Source organism: Enhydra lutris, unplaced genomic scaffold (genome assembly GCF_002288905.1).
Source record: "Enhydra lutris kenyoni isolate GAN:26980312 unplaced genomic scaffold, ASM228890v2 scaffoldscaffold71, whole genome shotgun sequence".
Classification (NCBI taxonomy): domain Eukaryota; kingdom Metazoa; phylum Chordata; class Mammalia; order Carnivora; family Mustelidae; genus Enhydra; species Enhydra lutris.
This window is the reverse complement of record NW_019154155.1, coordinates 5,602,879-5,615,068: the sequence shown is the minus strand read 5'-3', so window position 1 is coordinate 5,615,068 and position 12,190 is coordinate 5,602,879. Positions and strand designations below refer to the sequence as shown.

General features: G+C 36.3%; 1 protein-coding gene across 4 annotated transcripts in view; it reads left to right on the top strand.

The window, feature by feature from the left end:
• Window positions 1-12,190, top strand: part of LOC111159883 (intraflagellar transport 88) — a 157,716-nt gene that overhangs the window by 24,058 nt on the left and 121,468 nt on the right. For all 4 annotated transcript variants that reach the window (XM_022522538.1, XM_022522537.1, XM_022522536.1 and 1 more), the window contains 3 exons: window positions 27-90; window positions 810-879; window positions 10,104-10,194. In XM_022522538.1, the coding sequence (XP_022378246.1) occupies window positions 27-90; window positions 810-879; window positions 10,104-10,194 (225 nt within the window). The remainder of the gene's footprint in view (window positions 1-26; window positions 91-809; window positions 880-10,103; window positions 10,195-12,190) is intronic.

Below are 12,190 nucleotides of genomic sequence, written 5' to 3'. Positions count from 1 at the left end.
TTTTAAATGATTGTTTTTCTTTCAAGGATGGAGTTACTAGACCAATGACAGCAGTGAGAGCAGCTGGTTTTACCAAAGCAGCTTTGAGAGGTTTGTTATATTATCTCTTCTAATAATTTTTTTCAGATGTTTTAATGTTGTTATTGTGTTTCTGTGTGTAAATGTAAAATGTTACCATTTTAAATAAAATCTAACATGCCATTGATGGTAAGGTTTGTTATTATTTTAGGTACCATTAAGAGAGGAAAGGAGTATAATACATTACATGTTAATAAAAATAAATAAATAAAAGAGGAAAGGGGCAATGAAAACATTCTGCATCTCAGTGGGAATGGTGGTTATACTGGCATGTAATTTGTCAAAGTGTGCTGACCTGTACATTAAAAATGTGTGCATTTTTAAAAAACTAAAAAATGCAATTTATTTTATGTAAGTTAAAGCCTAATTAAAAATTTACAGGTGAAAATATTATCATACCAATAAAATAGTTAAAAACTCAATACCAGGTCATTACTCACATGATTGATAATTTAGAGTTCCTAGAGTTCGGATAGATTACTGTGGAGGAGAAGTAAATGCTGAGAGAATACTCATTTTTGTTTTCACATTTTATTTATAAAATTTGATGTATGTTAAAATTTTACCAATTTCTTGATATATAAAGCATTTATATAAACATAATAAATGTCCTGGCTATTTAATAAATAGGTAATTTAAGCCATTTAATAAATAGGTAAATTTAACTTGTGCAAGTTTTCTTTAATTATTTGTATCACAAATTCAATATGAGCTCTTAAATTATATCTCAGGCTCTGCATTTGACCCCCTTGGTCAGTCAAGGGGCCCTGCTCCTCCTCTGGAAGCCAAAAATGAAGATAGGTATGTAAGTTCTCATGTTGTTTTAGTGTTGTGTATTTTTAATTTTTATTTTCCAAATATATAATTTTCAGGTATTTTAAAAGGTCATGTCAGCAGTACCCCTATGTTTATGGCAGCATTATTTATAAGCCAAGATATGGAAGCAGCCCAGGTGTCCATCAATTCATGAATGGATAAAGATGTGGTGTATATATTGATTTTGTGTGTGTATGTGTGTGTGTGTGTGTGTGTGTGTGTTTGTGATGGAATATTATTCAGCCATTAAAAAGAATGAAGTCTTGTCATTTGCAATGACATCAAAGGAACTAGAGAGTATACTACCAATGAAATAAGTCAGAGAAGGATAAATGCCATATGATTTCACTCTATGTAAATTTTAAGAAAACAGGGAGGAGAAGATAGCAGAGTAGGACCCTACCCCCACTTCATGAGGCTCACCTCATCCCACAAATATAACTAGATAACTATCAAATCATCCTAAATACTCCAGAAATCTGAAGACTGGTAGAACAAACTCCACAACTAAAGGTAGAGAAGAGGACACATTGAAGAAAGTAGGAAGTATGGAGACAGGGTTTAGGACAGAAACATGGCTGCTGCAGTGGTCAGAGAGCTGTGGTAATGGGGAAGGGTGAGAGAAAGACTAACAGGAGAGTGCATAAGGAAAACTGACTTACATAGATTTGGCTTGGAAAGCCAAAAGGGCCAAATTTCATGGATTCTGGCAAGCAGTGGGACTTAAAGCTTAGAGTTTTTCAAAAATTATTATTTATTTATTTGACAGAGAGATCACAAGTAGGCAGAGAGGCAGGCGGGGGGAGGGGGTGGCGGGAAGCAGGCTCCCCGCTGAGCAGAGAGCCCCATGAAGGGCTCGATCCCAGGACCTCGGGACCATGACCTGAGCCAAAGGCAGAGGCTCAACCCACTGAGCCACCCAGGTGCCCCAAAGCCTAGTGTTTTCAAGATTAGCAGGCATGGCCAGGTTAGAGCCTGGCAGCTGTTGCATTACTCTTGGAGAGAAGGCAGATAAATGACCCATGGACACAATGCAAGGAAACAGTGATCTGAGGAGTGCCTGGGGCACACAGTGGGGAGGTTATTTGGTCAAGTCAGAGGGTGTCCCAGAGAGACAGTGTTCATGGAGAGACCTTGCCAGGAACAAATAAATGGGCTGTTGCCATTTCCCTCCCTTGCCCTTCAGCATAAGTATAGGACCACCTGTAGGAACCAGCACAGCGCAGACATTTGCTACCTAACTTGCATACACCAAGTCCCATTCCCTCTACTCCAATGAAAACGCACTTTGCAGTTAGGATTGTGTAAGTCCCAGTACTACAGATCCCTCCCCCAGAAGACCAGAACAAACCCCTACCAGCACTGCACCTCCCAAAGAGGGAATTTTGCAGACTCTCAGTTCCAGTGGCAGTGGTGACAGGTCTCATTTCACAAACAGGTAAGAGAATACTTCATTAAAATTTTCCAGATTCAGACCAGGGACCAAAAACTGTCCACAGCAGGCAAAGAGAGCCTCTGCAGGTGACGGGCCCGAAGGATAAAGTGGCCAGGACACAACAGCAGGTGCGCATAGTATACACTGGAGACACTCCTAGAAGCGCCAGGCCCTGGGGAACATGGGACGCTATACATCAGGGCACTACAGGACTTCTTTATAAGGCCATTATCCTCAAGAACAGGAGAAATAGCTGACTTTCCTAACACAGAGAAGTTTGCACAGAGACTTAGAATGAGAAGGCAGAGGAATTTGTCCCAAATGAAAGAACAGAGGACAAGGCAACAGCAGGAGATCTAAGTGAAACACATAGAAATAACATGACCTTGAGAGAGAATTTAAAGTTGTGATCATAAAGATGTTCACTGGACTTGAGGAAAGAGTGAAAGACATTGAGACCCTTAATATAGATATAAGGTATACCAGAAGTAAAAGTATAATAAATGAGAAACATGCATGGTGGAAGGAACAACAGTCTGGAAGAAGCAGAGGGACGAATTAATGACATAGAAGACGAGAGTAGTGGAGAGTAATCAAGCTGAAGAAAAGAGAGGAAAAAAATTATGCAAAATGAGAATAGACTTAGGGAATTCAGTGACTCCACCAAATGTAATAACAGCCATATTAAGTCCATCAAAAGAAAAGAGGGGGAGCAGAAAATTTATTTAAAGAAATAATAGCTGAAAGCTTCCCTAATCTGGGGAAGAAGACAGATATCCAGAGCCAGGAGGCACACAGAACACCCATCAAAATCGACAAAAGCAGACCCATACCAAGATCTACTGTAATTAAAATGGTAAAATATAGTGATAAAGAAGAAAATGTTAAAAGCAGCAAGATAAAAGAAGACAGTAACTTATGAGGAAAAATCCATTAGGCTAACCAGAGATTTTTCAGCAGACACTTTCCAAGCCAGAAGGGAGCAACACGATATATTCAAAATGCTGAATAGGAAAAATTTTCAGACAAGATTACTCTATCCAGAAATGCTGTCATTCAGAATAGGAGGAGAGATAAAGAGTTTCCCAGAGAAACAAAAACTAAAGGAGCTCATGACCACTAAACCAGCCCTGCAAGAAATGTTTAAAGGGGATTCTCTGAGTGAAAAGGGAAGACCAAAAGTGACAGTGAGAAAGTAGGAAACACAAAAGCAGTAAAAATATTTTATTAAAAAATCAGTCAAGGAACTCAAAAGGATGTAAAATATGACATCATATACCTAAAGTGAGGGGATAACAGGAGTGAAGAATGGGTTCAAACTCAAAGAGCCATCAACTTAATATAGATGGCTATATGCAGAAGATGCTTTATACAAACCTAATGGTAACTGCAAACCAAAAAATAATAAATATGGAAAAAATAAAGAGAAAGAAATCCAAATATATCACTAAAGAAAACTATAAAACAGAGAAAGATAAAAAAAAAGGATCAGAGAAAAATCTTCAGAAACAACTATAAAGTAATAAAATAGCAATAAATATATAGCTATCAATAATTACTTTTCATGTAAATGGACTAAACATTCCAATCAAATGACACAGGGTAACAAAATGGATTAAAAAACAGCCCAGAGGGGCCTGGGTGGCTCAGTGGGTTGAGCCTCTGCATTCGGCTCAGGTCATGGGCTCTCTGCTCAGTGGGGAGCCTGCTTCCCTCCCTCTCTCTGCCTGCCTCTCTGCCTACTTGTGATCTCTGTCTGTCAAATAAAATCTTAAAAAAACAAACAAACAGCAAAGCCCATCTATACACTGCCAACAAGAGACTTATTTTAGACCTAAAGCCACCTGCAGATTGAAAGTGAGGGGACGGAGAAACATTTATTATGCAAAGGGATGTCAAAATAAAGCCAGAGTAGCAATACTTATATCACACAAACTAGACTTTAAAACAAAGACTGTAACAAGAGACAAAGAAGGACACTATATAATAATAGAGGAGACAATCCAACAAGGAGATATGACAATTATAAATATTTCTGCACCCAACATGAGAGCACCCAAATGCATGAAACAATAACAAACATGAAGGAAATAATAGCTAATAATACAATAACTGTAATGGACTGTAACACCCCACTTACATCAATGGACAGATCATCTAAATAGAAAATCGACAAAGAAACAATAACTTTGCGTGACACACTGGAACAGATGGGTTTCACAGATATATTTAGAACATTCCATCCTAAAATAGCAGAATACACATTCTTTTCAAGTCCAGGACCAGATGGCTTCACAGGGAAATTCTGCCAAACATTTAAAGAAAAGTTAAGACCTATTCTTCTCAAACTATTCCAAGAAATAGAAAGGGAAGGATTACTTTCCAATTCATTCTCTGAGACCAGCATCACCCTGATACCAAAACCAGATAAAGACACCAAAAACAGAGAACTACAGACCAATATCTCTGATGAACGTAGATACTAAAATCTTCAACAAAATACTAGGAAACAGGACCCAACAATAAATTTAAAAAATTGTTCACCATGATTAAGTGGGATTTATTCCTGGGTTCCAAAAGTTGGTTTGATAGATTTGGCAAATCTATCAGTGTGATACATCACATCAATAAGAGGAAAGATAACCACAGGATCATTTTAATAGATGCAGGAAAAGCATTTGACAAAGTACAACATCCATTCATAATAAAAACCAACGAAGTAAGTTTAGAGGCAACATACCTCAACATATATGAGACCCAACACATATCCTAAGTGGGGAAAAAGAGACCTTTTCCCCTAAAGGTCACAAACAAGATAGGGATATCCACTCACCACTTTTAGTCAACATAGTACTGAAAGGTCTAGCCATAGAAATCAGGCAACAAAAAGATATAAAATGTATCCAAATGGGCAAGGAATTAAAACTTTCATTATTTACAGATGATATTATATATAGAAAATCAGGAAGACTTTGCCAAAAAACTGCTAGAACTGATAAACAAATTCAGGGAAGTTTCAGGATACAAAATCAAACTACAGAAATCTGTTGCATTTTTATATGCCAATAATGAAGTAGCAGGAAGCGAAATTTAAAAAAAAAAACAGTTCCAGATATAACTGCACCAAATATAATAAGATACCTAGGAATAAATCTAACCAAAGTGGTGAAGAGTTTTACTCTGAAAACTGTAAAATATTGATGAAAGAAGTTGAAGACAACACAAAGAAATGGAAAGACATTCCATGCTCATGGGTTGGAAGAACAAATAAATTGTTAAAATGTCTCTGTTACCCAGAGCAATCTATATGTTTAATGCAGTCCCTATCAAAATACCAATAGCCTTTTTCACAGAACTAGAACAAACAATCCCAGACTTTGTATAGAAACACAAAAGAGCCGAAATAGCCAAAGCAGTCTTGGTAAAGAAAAGCAAAGGAGGCATCACAATTCCAGACTTCAGGTTATATTACAGAACTGTAGTAAACAAAACAGTATGGTTCTGGCACAAAAATAGATACAAAGTTCAGTGGAACAGAATAGAATATCCAGAAATAAACTGCAACTATATGGTCAATTAATCTTGGACAACACAGGAAGAATATCCAATGGTCTCTTCAACAAATGGTATTGAGAAAACTGAACAGCCAGCCATGTGCAGAAGAATGAAATTGGGTACTTTCTTACACCATACACAAAAATAAACTCAAAATGGATTAAAGACCTAAATGTGAGACCTGAAACCATAAAAATCTTAGGAAAGAACACAGGCAGTAATTTCTCAGACATCAGCCATAGCAACATTTTCTAGATATGTCTCCTGAGACAAGGGAAGTAAAACCAAAGATAAAATATTGGGACTACATCAAACTAAAAATCTTTCTGCATAGCAAAGGAAACAACCAATAAAACTAAAAGGCAAGCTATGGAAGGGGAGAAGATATTTGCAAATTACCTATCCAGTTAAAGGTTAGTATCTTATATACATATATAGAGAGAGAGAGAGAGAACTTATAAAACTCAACATCCAAAAAACAAATCCAGTTAAAAAATGGGCAAAAGACATGAGCAGACATTTCTCCAAAGAAGACATCCAGACAGCCAACAGACACATGAGATGATGCTCATCATCAGTTACTATCAGGGAAATGCAAATCAAAACTATAGTGAGGTAACCCCTCACACCTGTCAGAATGGCTAAAGTCAACAACATAAGAATCAACAGGTGTTGGCTAGGACGTGGATAAAGGAGAGCTCTCATGCACTGTTGGTTTGAATTGAAACTGGTGCAGCCACTATGGAAAACAGCATGGAGTTTCCTCAAAAAGTTAAAAATGGAGCTACCGGTCAGTCTAGCAATAGCACCACTAAATATTTACCCAAGGAATAAAAAAATACAAGTTGAAAGTGGTACGTGCACCCCTGTGTTTATAGTAACATTATTTATAATAGCCAAATTATGAAAGCAGCCTAGGTGTTCATAGATAAAGGAATGGAAAAGGAAGATGTGGCATATATATATATTTGGTGGAATGTTATTCAGCCGTAAAAAATGAAACCTTGCCATTTGTAAGGACACGGATGGAGATAGAGAGTATACTGCTAAGTGAAATAAGTCAGAGAAAGACAAATACCAGCTGATTTCATTCCTATGTGAAATTTAAGAAACACATGAGCAAAGGAAAAAAAAGAGACAAATCAGGAAAGAGAGTCTTAACTATGGAAAACAAACTGATGGTTACCAGAGTGGAGGTAGATAGGGGATAGGGGGAGTAGGTGATGAGAATTAAGGAGTATACTTGTCATGATGAGCACTGGGTGATTAAAAGAAAGAGTTTTTTGGGGTGCCTGGGTAGCTCAGTCAAGCGTCTGCCTTTGGCTCAGGGCATGATCCCAGGGTCCTGGGATAGAGCCCCACATTGGGCTCCCTGCTCAATGGGAAGCCGCTTCTCCCTCTCACACTCCCCTTGTTTGTGTTATCCCTCTCATTGTCTCTCTCTGTCAAATAAATAAATAAAAATATATTTTTAAAAAGTTTTTAAAAAAATTAATCATGTATCCTCAAAAATAAAAGTTCTTGTCAACAGAATAGTAATCAAAACATCATCTCTGGTTCTTAGAATAGGCAAAAGAATCAAGTCTAAGAAAAACAGCCTTGTGTGTTCTATGCAGTTTTATTTTAATATTTTTGTGAAGGTACGTCCAATGTTTATAGATGCTAATATTGATTCTCTTAGAGACCAAATGGAGTTGAAAACAGAATAGGATATGCTTATTTTAAAAGAATATTTAAATGAAAAAATTAAGAGAACATATAGGAAGAGTCATATCAATATTGAGAAATTTAATTTTTTAGAGCATTAACTTAGTTTTTTGCTGGCAGCTAAAGAGTAGCCAAGAGCTGTGGTAAAAATTCAGGTATATGTACTTACTGGGATCTAAGTACCATTGATGGAAACATTTTACAAGTAGTAACATAAGCCAGTGTTTGCGGAATATTCACTATGTGCCTCTGTGCAAGGGCTATATATAAATGAAGACTGAGATGTTTTTATCAGTAGTTCATTGAGGGAGAAAGTAAACACAGTCGTCTTCACTTAGTATCTCTAATAAGTGGCAGGAATGAGTTTGAACCCAAGCTGTTTACAGAGCCTCTTGTTATTAAACACTATTTTTCTTCTGTATAATAGAGATTTAAAAATTGTAGTTCTTAAAACCACTATTTGGGCTATTGTATAAATTACATGATTTCTCTTTTTCACTAACAAACCTCTACAGAAAATCTATTTTCTCCATGTCCTAGTTAATGACAGCACGTTTGCTAATAAAAGTATGTTACTTTATTTAAATACCAGGTCATTTAGAATCCTTTCAGCTGCCAACAAGAGGAAAACACACACAATAAGAACATTTATTATCTTATTTAATAGGAAGTCCGGCGGAAAGGCCCTTCTAGGGATGGTTAATTTAACTGCTCAATAACATCATCCCTGGTTCAGCTTCTCTGTGGCTCTCTTGGCTTTTCTTTCTTTCTTTCTTTCTTTCTTTCTTTTTTTTTTTTTTAAAGATTTTATTTACTTATTTGACAGACAGAGATCACAAGTAGGCAGAGAGGCAGAAAGAGAGAGAGAGAGAAGGAAGCAGGCTCCCTGCTGAGCAAAGAGCCCAATGTGGGGCTCGATCCCAGGACCTGGAATCATGACCTGAGCCCAAGGCAGAGGCTTTAACCCACTGAGCCACCCAGGCGCTCCTCTCTTGGCTTTTCTTAAGAACTTGCCATTCTATCATGCCAAAAGAGCCCTGAGAGTTCAAAATCTCCATGTAGTTAATAAATCCTAGAGCCAGAAAGTTCCCAGTTTTGGGTCCCTTTCATAGAGCAAAGAAAATCTTCTCAGAAAGCCTCTACCCTAAACAAACCTGTCTTAATTTCTCACTGGCCAGAAGTGCATCATATGTGCATGACTGAACCAAACATTTGGCAAGAGAATGAGACTCTTGACTAGATTAGATCTGTATGCGAGGAGAAAAGATGGTGGCAGGTTATTGTGTGGGTAGGTGTCTAACAGTGTCTGCATATAGAGTTCATTTTCCTGGCATTTGGGATATAGGGATATATAGGGATAGGGCAGTTATTTTACTCTGTAAAATAGACACTAAAAAACACTAAAAATTTTAGTGGGTTTATAACTTCAAAATTTTGTATTCATATTTTAGGTTTAATAATTATCTGTAAGTAATATCTGAAGACATTTATTAGGGCATTTTGGACTATAAAATAGAATTCTGTACTTTGTTGTAACCTTTATAAGATGGCATTTATTATGCTCATTGCTCAATAAGAAATTTGCAAATTTTTAGTAAACCAATAAAATTTGTATCCCACCTGACTAAATTTTAGTCAGATTCTACCAAAAAACATGATTCTATAGACAAAGCTATACTATTGAATTTATTCCTGTATTTTTTATAAGTCCATTTGTAGAAAATTAAAAGAACTACTGTGTATTCTCAAATATTCATAGTAAAATTTTATTTAGGCATTGATGTACATTCAGACCATTGTGATACTTTGCTGGAAGAAAGTGGTAGCAAAATGACATTAATGTTATTTTTGAAATGTGACTGATTTGGGAGTACTGTGTTTGCCACTAATTGAATCAGGATTTTTTAACTTCTTCACATTGTTGGAAATACTCTCTAGAGTACCCATCTCATATTAAGTAATAATAATTTTCATCCCTTTTATAGGGTCTTCAGTTTTCTTCACCATAAAGTAAAGTTTTCATTTGTCATAGGCTCTAAGAAAGGATCTGCTTTCTTTTGGGGATGATAATGTAATAACACGGGTCCTTGAATTACCTTACTTAGGTTTAAATCCTGGCACTATAACTTAACTGGCTTTGTGATCTTGGGCTTAAAAATTAACCTTCTAAACCAGTTTCTCTATCAGTAAAATGATAACAGTAGTACTTATATCAGATGTTACTAGGAGAATTAAATGACATAATTAGGGTAAAGCATTTGGCTCAGTATTAAATTACACTTGTGCCAAGTAATTATTTAGTTTTATTAACCAAAGATGTTATTTTTACTATTAATTATATAATTATTTTAAAAACAGTACTGCATTTGCTCTTTAATGCCATTTATACATTTGTCTTATCTGTAACCTATTCCTATAAAAGCACATAATGGACAATATTACAGGTAAATTAAATTTTAATATGTATTATTTGTGCTTGAATGAATCAGTACCTTTGCTTTTTCTTTAATAGTCCAGAAGAAAAGATTAGACAATTAGAGAAGAAAGTAAATGAATTGGTAGAAGAAAGCTGTATTGCCAACAGCTGTGGAGACTTAAAATTGGTAAGTTCATAAACTTCTAGGATTCAAGATGGTGAAGTATATATGTCATATGTATGTGCACAAATAAAAAGCAAATGTACAGGTTGTCCCTGCTATCCAGAAGTAGAGCAAAATCTTTCATAAGCAAATAGCATCAAACAATTACCATGAATTTATATTGAAAAATCTTTGAGCATTCCTAGACCCCAAAACTAACCTCTCTCAAGCTTTTCTGATGTCTCGGGACACATCTTGCTAGTGGATGCACAAAGAAAATCAAAATAAAGCACAGATGCTCACAGGCAGTCCAGAGCTCTGATGGCTTGATGCTGAGATGCTGAGTGTGGTGAGGCTGCTCTCACTACTGGAGATGTGCACTGCCTCTCGAAGGGTTTGCTACAAAACAGAGGTTGCACACTATTTCACTTATTGCCTTTTTTTTTTTTTTTTGTAAAAGCAGAAATTTTCTTCATATTTCTTTGTGTTAGCAAAAAACAGGTGCTAATGTAGGTCTTTTGTTAAAGCAGAGTGGCGTTTTATGAACTTTCAAAAAGTAAGGGATACCTAAATAGATGCACATGGGTTGTTTGTTTGTTTGTTTGTTTTTTGCTGTTGACAGGCCTTAGAGTTTTCACTAAAGCAATTTTTTGAAAACAATAGGCAGCTGCTTCATAAAAACTCTCAGGTCAAAACAGTTAACTGATTTTGTAATTTTTTGACATTGGTCAATACAATAGGAAAACAAATTCTGGTGAAACGGTTGATTAATTTTTGCAGGCTTGGTGGCCACCTATTGAATTAGACGCAAAGCCTGCTGAAAGGCATAGCTACCATGGTCCACATGCAGTACTAAGTGTTGCTTTCTTATTTAAGCCTCACTACCCTAAAATACTCTTTCCTAAGTAAACTGCAAAATCATAGTTTGCTTTTTGGTACCCCAACTCTGGTTTTTCATGCCTTTTTTTAAAAAAGATTTTATTAATTTATTTGTCAGAGAGAGAGAGAGAGAGAGAGAGCGAGCATAAGGAGGAGGAGTGGCAGGAAGAAGGAGAAACAGGCTCGCTGCTGAGCAAGGTGCCCTTTGCGGGACTCCATTCTGGACCCCAAGATCATGACCCGAGCAGACACTTAACCATCTGAGCCATTCAGGCATCCCTCTGCTTTTCTTTTTTTAATTAAATATTTTTGGGGCACCTGGGTGGCTCAGTAGGTTAAGCGTCTGCTTTCAGCTCAGGTCATGATCTCAGGGTTCTGGTATTGAGCCCTGCATAGGGCTCTCCACTCAGTGGCAAGTCTGCTTCTCCCTCTCCCTCTGTGATCTTTCGTTCTCTCAAATAAATAAATAAATAAATAGAATCTTAATAAATTAATTAAATATTTTTTCTTTATTTGCTTTGTCCTCATTACTTTGTCATACCATATAAGTGTACTTTCTAAGACTTAGTTATCACATTAATGAATACCATTAGAATTGTTCAGTATTAAAGCTACTTTTATTGCTTACAGAAATGGTGCTTTTTTTATCTAGCTCTAAAAAAAAAAAAATCCTATGTTAAATTAAACTGCCTGTAGTTAGTCTCTTGGTGGAAATCAGGAAAAGGGTCTTGGCATTCTGAGTGGGATATAGGAGCCAAACTAAGTAATAAGCATTTGTTGTAATATTAGATAGCAGTTATCCTTTGATTTTTCTGTGTTTTGAGCATCCCAGAAACCAAACAAATCCATCTAAATTTTTATCATATAAGTTGGAATTAATATACCCAAAGATTCAGAATTGGATGGAAAAAAGAAGAAAATACGTAGAGTCAAATCTAAATGGTGATAGCAGGTATGGTGATAAAGAAACTTGATTGGGGCTAATATACTCTCCATTTTATCACTCATACTTCCTCTTTCTGGGGAGCAGTGGGGAGAACATGTGACAATTTTATGATGGTAAGTTCCACTTTAAACAAATACTCTGGGTTCTTTTGTTTTCAAGGGGAGTTTATTGTAAGAGTATAGGAGGGCATACTGG